This window comes from Trichechus manatus, unplaced genomic scaffold, assembly GCF_000243295.1.
Source record: "Trichechus manatus latirostris isolate Lorelei unplaced genomic scaffold, TriManLat1.0 scaffold00024, whole genome shotgun sequence".
Taxonomy (NCBI): Eukaryota; Metazoa; Chordata; class Mammalia; order Sirenia; family Trichechidae; genus Trichechus; species Trichechus manatus.
In genome coordinates this window covers 16,708,872-16,730,146 of record NW_004443960.1, presented here as the reverse complement: position 1 = coordinate 16,730,146, position 21,275 = coordinate 16,708,872, and the positions used below count along the sequence as shown (strand labels likewise).

Below are 21,275 nucleotides of genomic sequence, written 5' to 3'. Positions count from 1 at the left end.
TTCCACTGGGGAGATGAGCATGCAAACCTTTGAAGGCTAGATGTGAGCCAGGTTTAGAAAGCCAGGCTGGTGGTAGAATGTGGCATTTTCACCTAAGCCAGGTGAATAGTAACCGTATGGATGTTAATCCTGCTGAAGACTAAGGATAGGAGATGTACATTTTAATTTCTGGGGAATGTTACTCTGTGCTGCATAAAAGATGCGTTGGTTAATCATGATCAGCAGGTTAACAGTTCTGTGATCTAGGACATTTTTTAAGGGTAGGCAGTTTGAAAAACAGATACGTTTTAAAACAACTGTTGAATACTTTTTAAATTTTGATGTTTGTGTATTTTTCCTGCTCCTTCAAAATTTCTTGTGTGATTCCTAGGGTGGTTGCAGAGTTTGGAGCCATTTTGGGTAGCCGATCTTGCATTTTCTACCACTCTACTTGGTCAGTTTCTTGAGGACATGGAAGCATATGCTGAGGTGAGCATATAAAAAATTTCAGTTAAGAAAAAACAAAAACACAAGTCTCATACAGTGCTAGATGTATTTTAAGATAATTCAGACCCCTTGAAATTTAAGCAGGTATTATAAAACCATTGCAATATTTGGATATTTTTTTCAGATGTTTTTAAGTTGTCAGCAGAAACTCATTACTGGAAAGACTAATATTTTCCAAAGCTTAAAATGCTCTTGGTAGCTGGTAGTTTTCTGAAGACATTTTCTGTAATCATTCTCGTTTTTGTCACCAGAAGAATCTTAAAAGTAAGGTGAATTGATTTTCGTGTTAAGGTCTCCCTCGAACATGTATAGGGGATCTTGGCTTATGCTTTGGAGGACAAGACTTGGCTTCAGCCAACTTGTGCATTTGTACGAGTACAGAGTGGCAGCTCTAAGGGTACTGCTGAGGCCTCTGTTAGTGGTGTTTGGCTCTCCTGGCTCCGCTGTCACGGCTTTAGATCTGTGCCGTCTCCTTTCTGAATCTCTTTATGTTTCTTTCTTACTCAGATCTACCGTGATTCTTGTTTGGTGTTCAGGGATCCAGTAAAGACTTAGCTTCATCTTTTGTTATACCTTTGCTGCTTCTACCCAACAAGTACTCACTATCTTTAACCATATTGATCTCTTTGCTCTCTGTCAGAGAAAAGTGCAGGAATATTTTGCTTCCACATTTTTTACTTTGTGTTAACACCTAGAATTTTTTTTTTCCTAGCCCACCTTTAAAGCTGATCAGCCTCTCAGAAGCCATCCGTTCTAGTTTCTAGAGATTCCCCATTTTTTATATCTTTAAGACCTAATTCTCTTCTATTGTCTTGGTGCTTAATTGTATGTAGATTTATATTGGTTCTAGTATCCCATCTTTTGCTGGTTTCCTTTCAGTATATCTTATTTCCTCAACTAGATTATAAATTTGTAGACCAGTTCTTATAACTTTTTAATCCCCCTTCATTCTTCATGTGCATAACATTGGTGTGTAGTAGTTATTGTTGCATTGAGTGGCTCCAAGATCCCCTTGGAGTGAGATTTTATCAATACATTAATTCAGAAATGGCAAAAGCTCTGGTTTGATTTATAGCTACATATAACTGTATAGTATATGTATTTACAAAAAAAAAACAAAAACTCATTGCTATTGAGTTGATTCCAACTCATGGTGACTGTATAGGACAGAGTAGAACTGCCCCGTAGGGTTTCCAGGACAAAATCTTTACGGAAGCAGACTGCCACATCTTTCTCCTGCGGAGCAGCTTGTGGGTTCTAACCACTGACCTTTCAGTTAGCACTGAGCACTTTAACCACTGTGCCACCAGGGCTCCTTAGTGTATGTACTAGGATTTATTTTTTTCAGTGCCTGTCAGAGTCGGTAGAAGAGATGATTTCCTTAATCAGTTGGACTTAATGTTGACTTATTTAAATGATTAGGGAAGGAAAACCCACTGTTTATATTTAGATTCATGTTTCTTTTTCTCATAGACTAAAATTCCTCTTTATTTATAAAAATCTATTATAAAGTTAATTGACTTTTAAGAATTGGGAGCTTTTTTTGTTTTGTTTGGAGTGTTTTTTTAAAAACAATGTCCTACTTGAATTCACACCTAGGACCTCAGCCACGTGGCCTCTGGGGAATCAGTGGATGAAGATGTTCCTCCTCCATCAGTGTCATTACCAAAGCTGGCAGCACTTCTCCGGGTATTCAGCACTGTGGTGAGGAGCATCGGGGAACGCTTCAGCCCAATTCGAGGTCCTCCAATTACTGAGGCATATGTAACGGATGTAAGTGTTGTTGGGTGTTCCAAGTTTCATTCAAAAATAAAATTATTTTGTATATTAAATGCTTCTCCTTACCTAGTGAACTGTGTTATTAATTCCTCATTTGTTTAGCTTGTATTTATGCATGTATGTATGCATGTATGTATGTATGTGTCTGGCACATCCTTAAAAATACAGAAAAGTAGGGAATCTTACTATGTCTCATCCCTTCCCACCCTGCCTGCACCCCCCAGGACAAAAAGGCCAGTCAGTTTTTAAATGTCCATGAACTTTTCTCTTAGGAGATCCTTACTCAGTCCATTCATTCTCGTTGTTTTCTACATAATTTTAAAATCTTACTCTTTTATTTTCAATAATATTAGTGATAATTTTGCTTTTAAATTTTTGAGTCTCCTTTCAGTTTTTCGACGTATTAGGAGTAACACAGGATAAAGCCTCGGAAAGTAATTTTCTCTAAGCACGGCAGCATGAAATTGCTTGATAGCTTGACATCAAAGGATATTAAGTTATAAAAATTTTAAATATATAGTAGTCTGAGACCAATTGTAGGACGCAGCTGGATTGCCATACTTCAGCAGCCTCAAACATTAGGCACACTGTATTACCGTCCAGTGACTGGTTCAGTGTACTGGACAGGCGAAATGAACCCCACTCATGGTACGCTGCCTGAATGAGAGGGAGAGACAAAAAGATTCAGTCCAAATGGTTAAAATTTTACTGTTTGGATAAAACTCTACCTTTTAGGAGCATTTTTTTTTTTTTTTGTTGACCACATTGCTACATAGAGTAGGATATTATATATGTAACTCTTAGTAGTTAATTGTGTGTTTGAGCAGAAATGTCAGATTCTGAAGATAAGTAAAACCAGAATGTTGACATTTTAAACCTGATCAAAATGGTTTATATTTTTGTTTCATTTTTACTGTTTAAAAGATGGTTATTTGAAAACTGTGTCTGTTGAAATAAAGACACTTAACCCAGATGTAAAACAAAAGGAAATGAACCTAATCATTTTTCAGGGTATATTTTATTCTGTTTTGTAAGCCTTTTTAGATCTTTGCAAATTATTTAAATAATAAATGATGTAGTGGTTGCTGAATATTACAGAAATTTTTCACCATCAGTTCTGTTTTTTCTAAGTTATAAAAATAAAATTTAGTGATTAGAAATTTAGTACATAAACATTGACCATTATTATGCATTAGTGTTTCTGTTGTTGAAAATTACATAATCTTCATAATTTTCAAATATGGCAAGAATGAGACTACTTTTCTTTCAAAGAGACCATAAATACATAATCTTTAATAAGCTTAAGGTGACTTGATGTTTACTTTAAAAAGATTGGTTAGTAAAAGCCTAAGAATTAGATTGCAGGAAGTGTAGATGGACTATTACTATGCTGTGAGTACTGTTACTGTTCTGAGTTCTGGTGTATTTCGTGATTATAAAGATTCTCAGCATTAGGCCACTTAATGACTTTGGGGGAGATAGGAAGTGGGTATAAGGGAGCTAGAGGATGGCAAATCCATTTTCTGTCACAATAGTACTTGGGAATTTTTTAGCCAGCGTCATTTTGTGTATTGTACTACTTATTCAGTTACTGAGAACTAGAATATTAAGGCAGGCAGTTAATTTTCAGTTACAATGGCATTAAATAGAAAATATTTTCTTGTTGTGTGGAACCATGTGAATTTTTTAAAAAGATGCTTGTTTTCCCCATTTGCAGGTTCTGTACAGAGTAATGAGATGTGTGACGGCTGCAAACCAAGTGTTTTTTTCTGAGGCTGTGTTGACAGCTGCTAATGAGTGTGTTGGTGTTTTGCTCGGCAGCTTGGATCCTAGCATGACTGTACATTGTGACATGGTCATTACATATGGATTAGATCAGCTGGAGAATTGCCAGACTTGTGGTACAGATTATATCATCTCAGTCTTGAATTTACTCACATTGGTATGTGAATTTTTCTTTTTTGTTGCTTTTCAATATGTTGGCTTATTTAGGCCCTTAAATTTAAATTGATGTGGAGGAAATTAAGGAGTTTGCTTCTTTTTCAGAGTAAAGTAATCTTACTTACTATATAGTATAATGTGCTTTTGCTCTACTATCCATTTACTTTTATTATTCCTGATAAATACTATATGAGAAGGTTCTTGGATACCTATTTTGAGAGGTCCTGTTTGTTTTGTTTCCCATATGAAATTTTTTTATACTTTTTATTGCTTTAATTTTACAGCTATAAATATCTGCCCCCCCCTTTTATGATGGACGTTTTGAAGCATATATAAAAATAAAGAGACTAGTATAATTAAGCTCTGCATACTTAATACTTCTGTAATTAGAAATACATGGCCCATCTGGATTCACCTATGCCCCCAACACTGCCGCCTCCTTGCTGTCCCTCCACCCCTGCAGGATTATTTCAAAGAAAATTCTAGATGACATTCTGCCGAGCATTTATGCCAGAGTTACACCTTCCTTTTCCAGTGTAACAAATGCTTGTTTTAAAGTTTAACTACATGTATCCTATTTAGGTATCTAAACTTTTTGTTTAATTGTGGTAAAATATACACAATATAAATGTTGCCACTTTAACCATTTTCAAGTGTACTATCTAGTGGCATTAATCGTACTGTATAGTGCAGTCATCGCCATTGTTTGTTGGTAAAACTTTTTCACTACCCCAAACGGAAACTCTGTACCCATTAAGCCGTAATTCTCCATTCCTCCTCCCACCTCACCTCCCAGCCCATGGTAACCACTAATCTACTTTCTGTCTCTATGTGTTTGTCTATTCTAGCTATTTCACACAAATGGGCTGATACAATATTTACCTTTTTGTGTCTGGCTTATTTCATTTAGCATAATCTTCTCAGGGTTCATCCATATTGTAGCATATATTAGAACTTCATTCCTTTTTATGACTGAATAATATTCCATTGTACGTATATACCATATTTTGTTTATCCATTCATCCATTGATGGACACTTGGGTTGTTTTTACCTTTTGGCTATTGTGAATAATGCTGCAGTAAACATTGGTGTATAAGTATCTGTTTGAGTCCCCCTCTAAGTTTTTTCGGTATATATCTAGGAGTGGAATTGCTGAGTCATATGGTAATTCTATATTTAAGTTAGATTTAAGTTTCTGAGAAACTGCCAAACTGTTTTCCACAGCAACGGCCCTGTTTTACACTCCCACCAGCAGTGGGTTCCACTTGTTATTTTATTAGCCAACACTTGTTATTTTCTTTTTTTTTTGTGATGATAGCCATCCGAGTGGCGGTGAAATGTGCTATCTCATTATGGTTCCATGAGTTGGAATTGATTTGATGGCAATTGGTTTGTTTTTAATGATTAATAATGATGATGAGCATCTTCCATGTTGCTTACTGGCCATTTGTGTACCTTCGGAGAAATACCTCTTTAAGTCTTTTGCCCCCGCCTCTTTTTTTTTTTAACTGTGTTGTTGTTGAAAGGTTTAAACATTTTAATGGCACAATGTAAGGCATTAAAACATAACTGTCATGGATTGAATTATGTCCCCCCCAAAATGTGTGTATCAATTTGGCTGGGCCGTGATTCCCAGTACTTTGTGGTTGTCGTCCATTTTGTTATTGTAATTTTATGTTACAGAGGATTAGGGTGGGATTGTAACAGCACTCTTACCCAGGTCACATCCCTTATCCAATGTAAAGGGAGTTTCCCTGGAACATGGCCTGCACCACCTTTTATCTCTCAAGAGATAAAAAGGAAAGGGAAATGAGCAGAAGAGGGGACCTCATACCGCCAAGAAAGCAGTGCCAGGAGCAGAGCGCCTCCTTTGGACCCGGGGTCCCTGCGCGGAAAAGCTCCTAGTCCAGGGGAAGATTGACGAGAAAGCCAACAGAGAAAGCCTTCTCTGGGAGCTGACACCCTGAATTTGGACTTTTAGCCTACTTTCCTGTGAGGAAATAAACTTCTCTTCGTTAAAGCCATCCACGTGTGGTATTTCTGTTAGAACAGTACTAGATAACTAAGATAATAACTTACGTATATTACTTTTTATTTTATTCTTTTAGATTGTTGAACAGATAAATACAAAACTGCCATCATCATTTGTAGAAAAACTTTTTATACCATCATCTAAACTACTGTTTTTGCGTTATCATAAAGAAAAAGAGGTAAGTGATACATTGATAATATGTGATAATTTTGGTCTTTGAAGAATTTGACACGTGTTGCTTAGTAGGCTACGTGAGTGAAATGATGACTATTTGGCTTTGGGGTAGAGTGATTATAATGATTCTTTTAACTTGCATTTGTTGGTTGTCATACTGTATACCTTGATGAGTGATGAGCCAGATATACTTTTCATAATATCCACTGTCTGTTTATTAAATTTTCATAAAGATAAATCCAGAAGATGTATTTCTGAAGGTATAAATTCAGAAGTATTATGTATGTTGTAAACTTCTTTATTAATGTCTTCTCAGCTAACTCCTAGTCAGATCTACTATAGACTTCCCATGTAGATGTAGGAAAACCGATCTTTTAAAAAACTGCTTCTTGTATATATATTTGATATTAGCCATGTTTTAAGACCTTTAGTGTTCTAGGCGATGAACTTAAAATCTTAAATTGATTCATATGATCATCACTATGCAAATATTGATTTTATTTTCCATTTAATTAGGATTTCCCTGCATTTTCTCGTTTTAAGGTTGTTGCTGTAGCCCATGCTGTTTATCAGGCAGTGCTCAGCTTGAAGAATATCCCTGTTTTGGAGACGGCCTATAAGTTAATTTTAGGAGAAATGACTTGTGCTCTAAATAACCTGTTACATAGTCTACAACTTCCTGACGCCTGCTCTGAAATAAAACATGAGGCTTTTAAGAATCATGTATTCAATGTAGACAATGCAAAATTTGTAGTTATATTTGACCTCAGTGCCCTGACTACAATTGGAAATGCCAAAAACTCACTGATTGGGGTGAGTCTTTAATTATAATGACTTTATGTTTTCACAGTTAAGCCTTTTTTCATTGTGTATTTCTGTGTTTCACTTAGCATCATGTTGATCTGTCTGTAGAATCACTGTATAACAAGATGGCATATTTAGGATCTATCTGGATGAGTGAAACTGTGAGGAATAGTTTCTTGCAGCTGTGTTTAAGCGCTCTTCTACTTTTCGCTTGACAACCCTTGATATGTTTTTTTAAATATTGATTTTATTTTCCAGAAACTGCCTTTTATTAATTTCTCCTATTTAGCATGTTTATAAAAAATTTGTCAATGTTTTCCACAGCTCAAGTTTGTATAGTTCTTTTAATTTGCATCCCTCTCTTCTTCCTCTGAGACTTTTCTCCTTCCCTCCACTAAAGTTAGTGCTTGTATTTGGTCTGTCTTCTTAACTGTTTACTTTTCCCTAAGAGCATTCATATAGCCTTTATTTTGGAAAGATAAAGATTTTTTTTTTCCCTTTAAGAAAATTGAAGCAGCCCTGCTTTTGATTTATAATTATTGCTTGTGATTTTTATATTTCTTCCTCCTGTTGGACCTTGCAGAGTTGAGAAACATTATATTTAATAGGAAGTAATAGAATATAATTAAGGGATATAGTTTGTAAGAGACAAGTAAGGAAAAACTCAAAATTTGATGTTTGTGCTGACAGGCTTCCCATATTGTTTGATCAGGTTGCCTCATGTCACTCCATTGCTGCTCCTTCCTTCATTGCTAGTTATGGCTTTCTTGTCAGGGCTGTAGTAAACTCTTCCATTCTTTATACTCTAAAATTTGATTTTTGAAACATTCATATTGTATACAGATTTAAGGAGGAGGTTTATGTCCTGCACTCTAGAAGCAAGAAGGGAGGGGGTCGGGATGGGGTAGTCAGGTGGAATGGAGTGGCTCAGCAGTAGAAAGAAAAAGGCAAGGATGGAAAAGTCCTGAGTGACAGGATGTGCCTCTTCTCCACATTGGATGGACCACCTTGCCAGTTGCTGTATAGGAAAACTTGAGAAAATGCATTCTGCTTACATCAGATCGTACAATAAAGGGCTTTGTTTAGACCAGGGGTCAGCAAACTATGGTCCTTGGGTCAAATCCAGCCTCCCCCAACCCCCCTTTTTTTAAGTAACAGCTTTATTGAGATATAATTCACAACCATACAATTCATGGTTTTTAATATCCTCAGAGCTGTGCAGCCATCACCATACCACCACCTGTTTTTGTAAAGAAAGTCTATTGGAACGCAGCCACTGTCGTTTATGTTTTGCCTGTGAGTCTTTTCTCATTACAGTGGCAGAGTTGAGGAGTTTGTGATGTTGAGACAGATGCTGTGTGGTCCTCAGAGTCTAAAGTATTTACTAACTTGTCTTCACAAAAATGTTTGCTGACCCATGGTCCACTACCTTGTTCCCAAATTTAAATCTGTAATTTAAAAAAGTATCTAAACATACTTGTTTTGGAGGATAAAGTGTTTGTGTGCTTATGCATGTCTTGGATGTGGAGGAGCCATACATTTACTTTCTTTTGTACATCATCAGATGTGGGCGCTGTCTCCAACTGTATTTGCACTCCTAAGTAAGAATCTGATGATTGTGCATGGTGACCTGGCTGTTCACTTCCCTGCCATTCAGTATGCTGTGCTCTACACATTATATTCTCATTGTACCAGGTACTGTATTGGCACATACTTCTTAAGAGAAAAGAATGTTTTATCCTTTTTGGGGGAGAAGGGCCCTTCAGAGTATAGATTTAAAAAAAATGTGTTGATCTAACTTTGCAGTTGTTTTCTTTATTTGATTAAAGGAGAGATGATCCATACTTTGTCTTTTAGGCACGATCACTTCATATCCAGTAGTCTTAGTTCTTCATCCCCTTCTTTGTTTGATGGAGCTGTGATTAGTACTGTAACTACAGCTACAAAAAAACATTTCTCAATTATATTAAATCTTCTGGGAATATTGCTTAAGAAAGATAACCTTAACCAGGACACAAGGTAACTAAGAAATATTTTATAATATGAGCTATTCCTAACTTTGTAAGCTACTCTATGAGAAGTGTAGTTTATAGAGATAGGCTAGAGTAGCCTCTTCACTGTGATGAAACGCTTTAAAATTTGATTGTAGTATTTAATCTAGGATTTCTTTTTCTTCCCAAAAGAATTATGTGATGAATCCTGCATCCCTCCCCCTAATGTTTTTTAGAAGAATGTGTTTATACAGATTTTTAATATTCTTTACTACAATTTATTCTTGTTTGGGGAAGTTTTTTAAAAAGGCATGCAACCATTTTGGCAAAATCTATAGTTGCAATTTTTGTGGCTTATTGCTCACGTTGTTTAAAAAAAATAAAAACAATGTAAGAAGAATAGGGTTTTCAGTTGTTTTTGCATTTTTAATGTACAATCAACTGCATATTTTGTTTCAGGAAACTCTTAATGACCTGGGCATTGGAAGTGGCTGTTTTAATGAAGAAGTCTGAAACATATGCACCTTTATTCTCTCTTCCATGTTTTCATAAGTTTTGCAAAGGACTTTTGGCCAACAGTAAGATTCTATAATTTGATTTTACTAATCAACCCTTAAAAAGGGGAGCTTTGGTAATGGGAGCAGGTAGTAACTTGAGCACATTTCCTGGCGTGAAAATGTGTAAGCCCCATTTTAATGACAGATGCATAATCAGTCTTAATTTTGGATCATTCTTTGTATTATCTTAAGATATTTAAACATATTAAATGTATTTAGATGTACATAATTTATGTACAGTAAAACCTGCAGAAGCTGGAGCCTGTGTAAGGCAGAAACCTGTCAGAGAAGGAAAACTAAAATATTTTTCACTAAGAGATAAAAAAATGGTATGACTGCACCTTGTCAAAGGTGGAAGACAGAGCTTTGGGCAGATTTGTTTGGTTAGAACCCCTATTGAGAATTTGCATTTCCATGCCAGATATACTGAATCAGAATCTGTAGTTTAACAAGGTCTCCAGGTGATTCTTATGCATAGTAAATTTTGAGAACCACAGCTCTTCTATTGGTTCTCAGAATTGGTCCCTAACCAGCAGCATTAGCATCTGATTAAATTCTTATTAGCATCTGCAAATTCTCAGTGTGGGTTCAAACCAGAATGAATCAGTTTGAAGCCCTAGTGGAAAACTTGCTACACCCAGAAAAATAAGGCAGTCCTGTTGTTGAGTTCGGCTTTGTCAGATTTCACTGTACATGTAATATGTGTAGTATTAAAAAATAGTATACATAAGTTGTTTTAAGTGATTGTCTTATTTTTAAGCTTGTGTAAGTTTATACATTGCATATACCTTTTTTTTCTGGAGCCCTGATGGCACAGTGCTTAACAGCTACAGCTGCTAACCAAAAGGTCGGCAGTTTGAATCCACCAGCCGCTCCTTGGAAACCATATCGGGCAGTTCTGTCCTGTCTTGTAGGGTTGCTATGAGTCAGAATTGATTCAGTGGTAACGAGTTTGATTTTGTTTTTTTTATACTTTTTTTCTAGCTTTAAAAAAATTTATTGTGGTAAAATACATATAAACAAAATGTTTGCCATTTTAACAATTTTTAAGTATACATTTCAGTAACATTAATTACATTCACCATGTTGTACTACCATCACCACTGTCCATTTCCATAAGTTTTATATCACCCGCAAACAGAAACTCAGTATCCCTTCAGCAATAATTCCTATTCGCTCTTATATTAGAATTTCATTTTTCTTTATGGTTGAATAATATTCCATTATATGTATGTACTGCATTTTGTTTATTCATTAAATCTGTTGATGGAGACTTGAGTTGTTTCCACCTTTGGACTGTTGTGGAGAATGCTGCAGTGAACATCGGTGTACATGTTATCTGTTGGAGACCCTAGTTTTAAATCTCTTGGGTATATATCTAAAGGGAGAATTGCTGGGTCATATGGTAATTCTATGCTTAACTTTTTGAGGAACCGCCAAAATGTTTTCCATAGCAGCTGCCCCGTTTTACATTCCCACCAGCAGTGCACAAGAGTTTCAGCTTCTTCAGATCTTTGCCAACGATTGTTATTTTGGTTTTCTGATAGTAGCCATTCTAGTGGGTGTGAAGTGGTAGGTGTCTCATTGTGGTTTTAGGTGGTTAAGTATCTCCTTGTGGTTTTGATTTGCATTTCCCAGATCACTAATGACGCTGAACATGTTTTCATGTGCTTATTGGTCATTTTTATTTTTACTTTTACTTCGGAGAAATGGCTATTTAGGTCCTTTGCCAATTTTTTAATTGGATTTTTTTTTATTGTTGAGTTATAAGAGTTCTTCATGTATTCTGGATATTACACCCTTATCAAATATATGGTTACCAAATATTTTCTCTCTGTAAGTTGTCTTTTCACTTTCTTGATAAAGTCCTTTGATGCACAGAAATTTTCATTTTGATGAAGTCCAGTTTGTTTTTTCTTTTGTCGCTCATGCTTTTGGTGTTGTATATAAGAATCCATTGTCAAAAACAAGATGTTGACGTTTTACCCCTATGTTTTCTTCTAAGAGTTTTATGGTTTTACTTCTTAAATTTAGGTCATTGATCCATTTTGAGTTAATTTTCGTATGTGCTGTGAGGTATGGGTCCAACTTCATTCCTTTGCATGTGGAGATCCATTTGTCCCAGCACCATTGGGACTATTCTTTCACCATTGAGTGGTCTTGGCACCCTTGTCAAAAATCACTTGACCATAGATGTATGAGTTTATTTCTGAACTCTCAATTCTGTTCCATTGGTCTGTATGTCTGTATAGTAACTGCTTTGATTACACTGGAAACCCTAGTGGTGTAGTGGTTAAGAGCTACGGCTGCTAACCAAGAGGTTGGCAGTTTGAATCCACCAGACGCTCCTTGGAAACTCTATGGGGCAGTTCTACTCTGCCCTGTAGGGTCACTATGAGTCTACTTGATGGCAACGGGTTTGGTTTAATGGGCTTTGATTATGTTTTACAGTACTTTTTGAAATCGGTGTGTCAAGATTGTTTTGGCTAATTGGGGCCTCCTGCAATTCCATATGAATTTGAGAATCGGCTTTTCTATTTCTATAAAAAAGGCTTGTGGAATTTTGATAGGGATTGTGTTGAATCTGTAGCTCACTTTGGGTAATATTGACATCTATACAATAGTATTTAGTCTTCCAGTCCACGAATATGGGCTATCTTTCCATTTATTTAGGTTTCTTTTCATTTTTTTCAGCAGTGTTTTATAGTTTACAATGTACAAGTCCTTCAACTTTATTCCTAGATATCTTATTCTTTGAGATGCTGTTGTAAATGTGATTGTGATTTCCTTTCCAGCTTGTTCATTACTGGTGAACAGAAACCTAGATGATTTTCGTGTGTCAATCTCGTACCCTGACGTTTTGCTGACTTCTTTTACTAGCTCTGGTAGCTTTCTTGTGGATTCTTTGGGATTTTCTATATGTAAGATAATGTTCTCTGAAAACAAGGATAGTTTCATTTATTCCTTTCTGATTTGGCTACCTTTTTTTTCTTCTTTTGCCTACTGGATAGAACGTCCAGTACAGTGTTGAATAGCAGTGGTGATAGAGGGAGCATTCTTGTCTTTTTCCTGACTGAGGTATAAAATTTTCAGTGTTTCTCCATTGAGCATGTTGTTACATATGGATTTTTCATTAATGCTGTTTATCATCTTGAACAGTGTCTCTACTATTCCTAGGTTGCTGAGTGTTTTTATCATGAAAAAGTGTTGAATTTTTGTCAAATGCTTTTTTTTTTTGCCTCAGTTGAGATGATCATGTTGTTGTTTTACTTCCTTCTATTAATGTGATGTATTGCATTGATTGATTTTCTTATGTTGAACCAGCCTTTGATTCCTGATACATTCTGTATACTTTTAAAATTTCTCTATAAAAAGCTTTGGGTTACTACTCACTTACTTTAAGTGAGCTTTATGGAATGTATTGATTTACCAAATGTTGCTGCCAGTAAGGAGTCCAGTCAAGAACAGTACCTTGTTCAGAGTAGATGCTCACTATTTGTTGAATAAATGAATGAGTTGATGAAATTATGACATACTGGCATATGACATCTTTTGGCAAACTGAAAGTAATTGTCTTTTAATTAAAATACTGTGTTTTCGGTATAAGTTTACACAGCAGATTAGGTTCCCATTTAACAATTTCTGCACAGTTTGTTCAGTGACATTGGTTCCATGTTTCAGAGTGTGTAGAAATTTGAGTTCTGTTCCATATTTTGCTCCCATTCTATAAGGCTCCATTTGTTGTGTTCCTTCCTGATCAGAACGGTCAGTAGTTGTAGCTGGGCACCATCTAGTTCTTCTGATCTCAGGGTAGATAAGTTTCTTCTCTGAATCTTTGGTTTCCTTCTTTTTCTTCTACTCTGGACTTGTAGAGACCAGTAATTGTATCTTAGATGGCTGCTCGCAAGCTTTTAAGACCCCAGACACTACTCACCAAACTTTATGCACTATGCATATTATGCCAGTTGACTGGGTTGCCCCATGACTCTGTGGTCCTATGCCTTCAGACCTAGTAAACCAATCCTGTGAGGTGTTTGGTTAAGTCTAAGAAGTGTCTGTGTTTGTGCCCCTATGTTCTTTATTGTATATTTGGAAATATATGGGTGTGTACACCTACATATACATACCTCTATATATGCCCACATATGTGCACACATATACACACTTACACACTTGTAGTATGCATACGTACGTATACATCTAACCACACTCCTATTTTTTAGTTGTTGTTGCAGTTGTATATGTCATAGCATTTACCAAAAAACTTCCTTTTTTCTTGTGTACTTCTTAGTGACATCATTTACCTTGGTCAAGCTGTACACGCTTTATCCACATTTGGTGTTGTCTTTTAATTTTTAATAGCTCTTGTTGAAGATGTGAATATCTGTCTGCAAGCATGCAGCAGTCTACATTCTCTGTCCTCTTCCTTGCCCGATGATCTTTTACACAGGTATGTAGTAAAGATTCCACCTTTTGACCCTGGCCCTGATACCTAGGAAATATTACCACACCTGTGTGTATATTTCATTTTTTTGTAGATGTGTTGATGTTTGCCGTGTTCAACTAGTCCATAGTGGAACTCGTATTCGACAAGCATTTGGAAAGCTGTTGAAGTCGATTCCTTTAGATGTTGTCCTAAGGTATAACAGTTGTTTTGGGGCAGAGACAGCCCACTATGTTTTTATTACCTCATAATTGTCTAGTTTAGGAAAAGACAACCTATTAGTGATTTGCTGTCATGTCTTGTAAGGCACTTCTTGTCAAGGATCAAATTGTGCAGTTCCAGAAGAAAATAACAGAATTTTGTATTTTTAAATGAGCTTTATAAACTCAGAAGAATTAGGACAGAATAATTCATATAGTGTCAAAAATGTGTTTCTAAGCAGTTCAGGTATTTGACAAACCAAACTGTAATCTTTTATTGTTTTTTATTAAGTTGACTTGGGAACTTTAAGAACCTAAAATTTTGAAGTCATAATGACATCTCTGTACCCATTTACAAGTCTTAATTTCATTATGTTTTTTACTTCTAATTTAGTTAGCAAGGAAATAATGCATTTACAGTCTGTGTTAACCTTTTAACTAAAACATTTTGCATGACAGTGTCTTTATTTTCTGTCTACAGCAATAACAATCACACAGAAATTCAAGAAATTTCTTTAGCACTAAGAAGTCACATGAGTAAAGCACCAAGTAACACATTCCACCCACAAGATTTCTCTGATGTTATTAGTTTTATTTTGTATGGCAACTCTCATAGAACAGGGTAAGACATTTCTTGGACTAATATATCTGGGAAAAATAAGTATGCTTGACTATCTTGACCCTACCTCCAGTTTTGAGGAGGAACTATGGGGTGGGGGAGGAGTGGAAATTAACATTGTTCTCAGATATGTCCTTTTAGTTTTCAGCAATAGAAAATACTGCTCTGACTACAGCATCTGAAGAAACAAAAATGAGCTTTGAAATGGAGTGCTGACATGTGTTTGACAGTTCACTGATCTGATGTAGTCATCAATGCTTTGGGGAGGGGTTGGTGATGCTTAGCTGTAGTGAATGCATTTTATCCTGACAGTCAACTTGTCATGAGTCGCGTACCCTAATAATCCTCTCATACTATATCCCATCTTGTTTTAACTGTAAAAGACTTCCTCAGGATGAGAGTGGGGGATATAATACTTCTCAGTTTCATAGGTTTTGCCTTTTTGTAGTAAGAAAAATTAGAGTCCTCCACTCTCATCCCCTTGCAGTTTTCTTTTTGAATTATTAAAATAAAGTCATCATTGTCTGTTAAATATCAAACTACTTTTCCCAGGAAGGACAATTGGTTAGAAAGATTGTTCTATAGCTGCCAGAGACTGGATAAGCGTGACCAATCAACAATTCCCCGCAATCTCCTAAAGACAGATGCTGTCCTTTGGCAGTGGGCTATTTGGGAGGCAGCACAGTTCACTGTTCTTTCTAAGTTGAGAACCCCACTGGGCAGAGCGCAAGATACCTTCCAGACAATTGAAGGTAATCAACTCTTTGTGCTTTTACAAACTTTGTGATGCAAATACTCTTCTTGCTGTATTAAGAATATATTAATTAAAAAATGACGGATTTCTAAAAATTCAAAGCAAAGAAAATGGATTTCTTATCTTCCTTAAAGGTTTGACAGTATCTGATCTTTCTTTTTTACTCTAACATTTTATCAGTTAATCTTTTAGGTATATTTGTTAGAATAAGCTTTTGTTAATAATTGTGTTGGCAATAACATGGATATTTGTTTTTGTTCCAAAACTTCGAGGATTTGTCTGAAGAAAACATTCCCCCCCATTATGAGAATCTTTAATGTTGGGATTTTTTGGTTTTATTTTTCAGTGATGGATAGACAGAGGATACTTGATAGATAAATGTGAATTTTGTGAAATTATGCCTAAGAACTTTAAAGATTTTTAAAATTGGAATGTTGTCTTTGCTCTTAGGTATCATTAGAAGTCTCGCAGCTCACACGTTAAACCCCGATCAAGATGTCAGTCAGTGGACAGCTGCAGATAACGATGAAGGCCACAGTAGCAACCAGCTTAGACTTGTTCTTCTTCTGCAGTACTTGGAAAATCTGGAAAAATTAATGTATAACGCATACGAAGGATGTGCTAATGCATTAACATCACCCCCCAAGGTTGGTTTCCGTGGGATGGTTTGCTTTGTAGTAGTTTACATTGTCAAATCTGGCAGTATATGCATAGCTGAAATCACAGTAGATTTGTGCTTAAGAGAAAGATCACATTTGCTTTATGTGTATTTTGAACGTGTGTACTTATAATCTGAACCAGTTCTGAGCTCTTTTTTCCCTTTATTCTAAAGGTCATCAGGACTTTTTTCTATACTAATCGCCAAACTTGTCAAGACTGGCTCACTCGGATCCGACTGTCCATCATGAGGGTTGGATTGTTGGCAGGCCAACCTGCTGTGACAGTGAGACATGGCTTTGACTTGCTCACAGAAATGAAGACAAATAATCTCTCTCAGGTAAATTCGTGTGTATGCGATTCATTTTAAATCTATAAATTAGAAAAAGTTGGCTTATTTCTTTGCTGTGGTTTAATATATGAACAAAATAGATTATAACTTCCATTTGTTTTCAAACCTTTGGATGCAGTATTTTGTAAAAGCATTAAGTGCTGAAGTCATCTGTTATGATTTCTATTTAGAACATGTTCAGAATATGTATTTCTTGTTCTTAAGGGTTGGGACTTTAAAGGTAATTTTAAGAAATTTGTCAATAAGGGAAGTAATTTTTATAATGGATGGGAAAGTGCTTGTGCAGTTCTTGGCTTGCAAGTAAGGTTCCAGTAAATGTTTATGGTTGAATCCAAATAGAGCAAAATGTTTACTAATGAAGGTAATATCAGTAGATAGGAAGTTAATCATTCTTTAATTCATGTTATTTGTATTTAATTTTTGCGTTGTGTTTACTTCACATGTAACTCCTACAGATGCCATAATTAAAATGTTTGGGTGACTTTTTTTTTAATCTTGGTGAAGGCTAACACCCAGGTGCTGTTCAGATTCTGTCAGTCATAGTTTGTGGCTACTTTATATGTAACATTTTAAGAATTTTAAGCGAAATGTAATACCACTGTTGTGAAAACAATTGTCAAATACATTTAACTTTAATTAAATATGCTTAGATTGTGATCAGTAGTCCTAAATTTAGTAGAGATTTGAATTTTAATGGTATTGAGGTATAATTTTTCTGAATGCTGTTTTCAGGGGAACGAATTGGAAGTAACCATCATGATGGTGGTGGAAGCACTGTGTGAACTTCATTGTCCTGAAGCTATACAGGGGATTGCTGTCTGGTCATCTTCCATTGTTGGAAAAAATCTTCTCTGGATTAACTCAGTGGCCCAACAGGCTGAAGGGAGGTAAGTTGGAAGGAAAGAAATGGGTTATGTGATTACTTTGTTTAAATCCTTTGTATTAGTGGGTGAGGCATGTCCTCTTGGTGCAGTGGTTAAGCACTTGGCTGCTAACCAAAAAGTTGGTAGTTCGAACCACCAGCCACTCCATGGGAGAAAGATGTGGCAGTCAGCTTCTGTAAGGATTACAGCCTTGGAAACCTCATGGGACAATTGTGATTTGACAGTGTTGGAATCAACTCGATGGCAGTGGGTTTGATTTTTGAATTTATTAGTGGCTACACTGTAGTTGTATGTTAAAGCAACTTTGTTTAATTTCAGTGATTTAAGCTTGCTATAAATCACTAGGAGGCATCTTTAAGACTGTTCTTTAGTTAGCAGCAATACTTGAGTGCCTTTCTTTAGGTAATTAGAAGCAAATCATACTGTAAAACAAGATCTGTGAATTATTTGTTTTGTAAATACATTTATGCTTGATCTTTAGAGGAGAACCTTCCATGTTAGAGTCTGGTACAGATTACTCTTGATTTTTGAAATGCTTTTTCATTAGCCCTGTGAACTCAATATTCAGACACATTCGATGCTTCTAGGAGAGCGAGCATGAACCATAATAATCTGTGTCCATTTATGTTAATTTTAGCAAATCTGGAAAATAACTCGAAATTCTGCCTCCTGGTGATAATTGTTAGTTTTGGTGTGCATGCCTTTCTAGTTCTTATTTTTCTTTCATACATAGTTTTTCCCCCCTTTTCACAGAAACAGTAGTGTACATAGGCACATGGTTTTGTGACTTGCTTTTTCCACTTAACAATATTTAAAAACAAATATCTTGCCATGTTAAATATTCTACAACATGATTTTTACATAGGCACAATTATATTTATCTGTGAATGTTGCACAGTTTAACATCCCTTATTGTTGTCCATAAAAGTTATTTATGCTGTAATGAGCACCATGGCATCTAAATCTTTGCTCATTTTTATGACTATTTTCTTTGAATTTATTCCTACAAGTTGATTTACTGGAAGAAAGGTTATAGACCATAATGTATATGATACATATACTATTGCTAAGTTACTCTACAGAGAAGATGGTTCTAATTTATAACCTTACCAAGAAGATATCCCCTTCCCTACACCTTTGTGAATACTGGGAGTTATTGAGAAACAAGAACCCTTCCACTATTATCAGTGAAAACTTTTTTTAGTTTACATTCCTTCATTTACTAATGACTTATGGTAGAGCTTTCCCCACGTCATGTTGTTCATTTATGCTTTTTTAAAAAATGGATTGATGATCTGTGAGATTTTATTTTATGCTGAGATTGTGGATGCTATCTGATTTCTTGATTTATAATTTACTTTTAATGTTTATGGGTTCATTTGTTTTTTTGATAGCCAGAAGTATCAAATTATAAGGAAGTTAAATCTCTTACTTTGTGGTTTTTGTTTTTGTTTTTTGCATTTATCTTTCTACGTAGCCTTTCCACACATTAAGGTCAGATACGCACCAGTATCTTCTGCTAGTTAGTATTTTCTGACATGTAACTATCTTTAAATGTATTTTCATTGGTTGTGAGAAAGAGCTCTAATTTGATTACTTGCCCCCTCCTCCCCAATAATTAACTCATTGTCTCAGCTCAAAACCAGTTTTGTTTTTTTAAATGACATGTGTGGAGTATTTAAAAATAACACAGCTTCAATTTGCGTTGAAGGTTTGAAAAGGCCTCTGTGGAGTACCAGGAGCACCTGTGTGCCTTGACGGGTGTTGACTGTTGCATCTCCGGCTTCGACAAGTCTGTTCTCTCATTGGCCAACTCTGGGCGTAACAGTGTCAGTCCCAAACATTCTCTGAATGGTGAGCATTCAGTACTGAAGTAAAAGAAAAGCTGGAATCAAATAGTTATCTCTGATCATCTGACTGTATGTTTTTGGGTTTCTGTGCTCTTTGATATATTTAAAATTGCTCTAGGGCTCTCCTTTTTTACTTTATAAAATACTTTCACGCAGGTGAATCCAGGAAAACTGTGCTGTCCAAACCAACTGACTCTTCCCCCGAGGTTATAAATTACTTGGGAAATAAAGCCTGTGAGTGTTACATTTCAATTGCTGATTGGGCTGCTGTACAGGACTGGCAGAATGCTATCCATGACTTGAAAAAGAGTACCAGTAGTACTTCCCTCAACCTAAAAGCTGATTTCAACTACATAAAGTAAGGATTTTTTTTTCCATCAAAAATTAATGATACTTAACCCAATTAAACAAATTTTCATTAACTATAAATTATTTTTTTGTGGCAGAAAAATATTAAAATTGGTCCTATCTACTAACACGAAATGGTTGTTGTTCTAATAATACTGCCATTATAAAAATGACTGGGTCACTTAACAATATATGTATAAGTTTTTGTGTGAGAGACTAACTTGAGTTGTAAACTTTCACTTAAAGCACAACAATTTAAATAAAAAAAAAAAGAAACCATACTATTTCCTGAAGAGACTGAAGATAAGGGGCAGGGGAGGAAGTATGTAGCCTATTCCTTTGTAGGGAGGAGAAAGGATGGTATTAATTGAAATAGGAACACATAGGGAATAGGAGGTCTTGTTTACAGTATGTGTGAAACATACAGATGAAATTGTTTAGTAAGCAATTAAGAATTGGAACTAAGGAGAAAATTCTAAGCTTGAGAGATTTTTGGGGATCAAAAGTGTATAGCTAATAAATAAAGGCCCTAAAACAACAGATAAGTCTCTGGAGAATAGTGAGTGAAAAGGAAAGAGGGCCAAGGCCAGAATCCTTTAGACGAAGCCATTGAGGAAGGAATTGTTCTAGATGTTGGAGAACCAGATGGGCATGGTTAGTTTTGTTTAGAAGTTTTGTGGAGAGATAAGGAGAAGAAACCAGATTGAATATTGAGTGCTGGAGACATTTGAAAATAAAAGACTTTTGGTAGGTTATTTGGTCTGTGAGTTTTTCTTGAAATCAAGCAGACAAAACTGGCTGGAGGAGAATATTATGTACCTGTTTGAGATTTTGAAGAGGTTAAGGGCTCTTTTAGGTCAAGGGGAAAGAGCCATTAGAAAGCAGAGGCCTAAGAAACAGGATAAAGGACATTGATAGAAGGACTAGCTGGGCCCTGCTTTTCAAGGAAGGCAGTTAAAGTTGGGTATAGACACAGTTTTTGGAGTAGATGGTGAGTTTTGGGGATAAGGATAGAGGAAATTAAAGTCTTTTTTTTTTTTTTCCTGAGGAGTCAGTCCTTAGTTAAACAGAGTGTAAGGGTGTTGTAGAGCATTGTTAAGATTTGTTGTAATCCCAGAGGGAATCAAGTAGGAACATACGAAACCTGTCCCAGAAGAGGACTCAAGACCCCATAGTGGCAGAAACAATAAATGTATTGGTCACTAAACCTCAACAGTTCACCAGTGCCTAGTAACTCAGGCTCCCCTGAGAAGCTGGTGGTTGCATTCATGTAGGGTGAGGGCTTATTAAGGTGAAAGCAGGCACCGAGTAAGCCAAGCGATGTACATTTCCAGTGCTAGATCCAGGCTGAGTTGCGAAGGAAGTGAGCCAGTTTGAGAGGGACAGGTAAACTGATGGAAAA

General features: G+C 35.9%; 1 protein-coding gene across 6 annotated transcripts in view; it reads left to right on the top strand.

Annotated features, from left to right (window-relative positions):
- SMG1 (SMG1 nonsense mediated mRNA decay associated PI3K related kinase) overlaps positions 1 to 21,275 on the top strand; it is a 93,166-nt gene that overhangs the window by 31,352 nt on the left and 40,539 nt on the right. For 5 of the 6 annotated variants that reach the window (XM_023728504.1, XM_004373293.2, XM_023728502.1 and 2 more), the window contains 17 exons: positions 371 to 468; positions 2,086 to 2,259; positions 3,983 to 4,207; positions 6,316 to 6,417; positions 6,957 to 7,226; positions 8,782 to 8,912; positions 9,075 to 9,236; positions 9,668 to 9,786; positions 14,128 to 14,215; positions 14,304 to 14,405; positions 14,891 to 15,031; positions 15,581 to 15,780; positions 16,233 to 16,429; positions 16,615 to 16,779; positions 17,524 to 17,678; positions 19,387 to 19,529; positions 19,682 to 19,883. In XM_023728504.1, coding sequence (XP_023584272.1) covers positions 371 to 468; positions 2,086 to 2,259; positions 3,983 to 4,207; positions 6,316 to 6,417; positions 6,957 to 7,226; positions 8,782 to 8,912; positions 9,075 to 9,236; positions 9,668 to 9,786; positions 14,128 to 14,215; positions 14,304 to 14,405; positions 14,891 to 15,031; positions 15,581 to 15,780; positions 16,233 to 16,429; positions 16,615 to 16,779; positions 17,524 to 17,678; positions 19,387 to 19,529; positions 19,682 to 19,883 — 2,674 coding nt within the window. Of the gene's footprint in view, positions 1 to 370; positions 469 to 2,085; positions 2,260 to 3,982; positions 4,208 to 6,315; positions 6,418 to 6,956; positions 7,227 to 8,781; positions 8,913 to 9,074; positions 9,237 to 9,667; positions 9,787 to 14,127; positions 14,216 to 14,303; positions 14,406 to 14,890; positions 15,032 to 15,580; positions 15,781 to 16,232; positions 16,430 to 16,614; positions 16,780 to 17,523; positions 17,679 to 19,386; positions 19,530 to 19,681; positions 19,884 to 21,275 lie in introns of those variants that run through there. The other variant, XM_023728506.1, reaches the window with a different exon arrangement.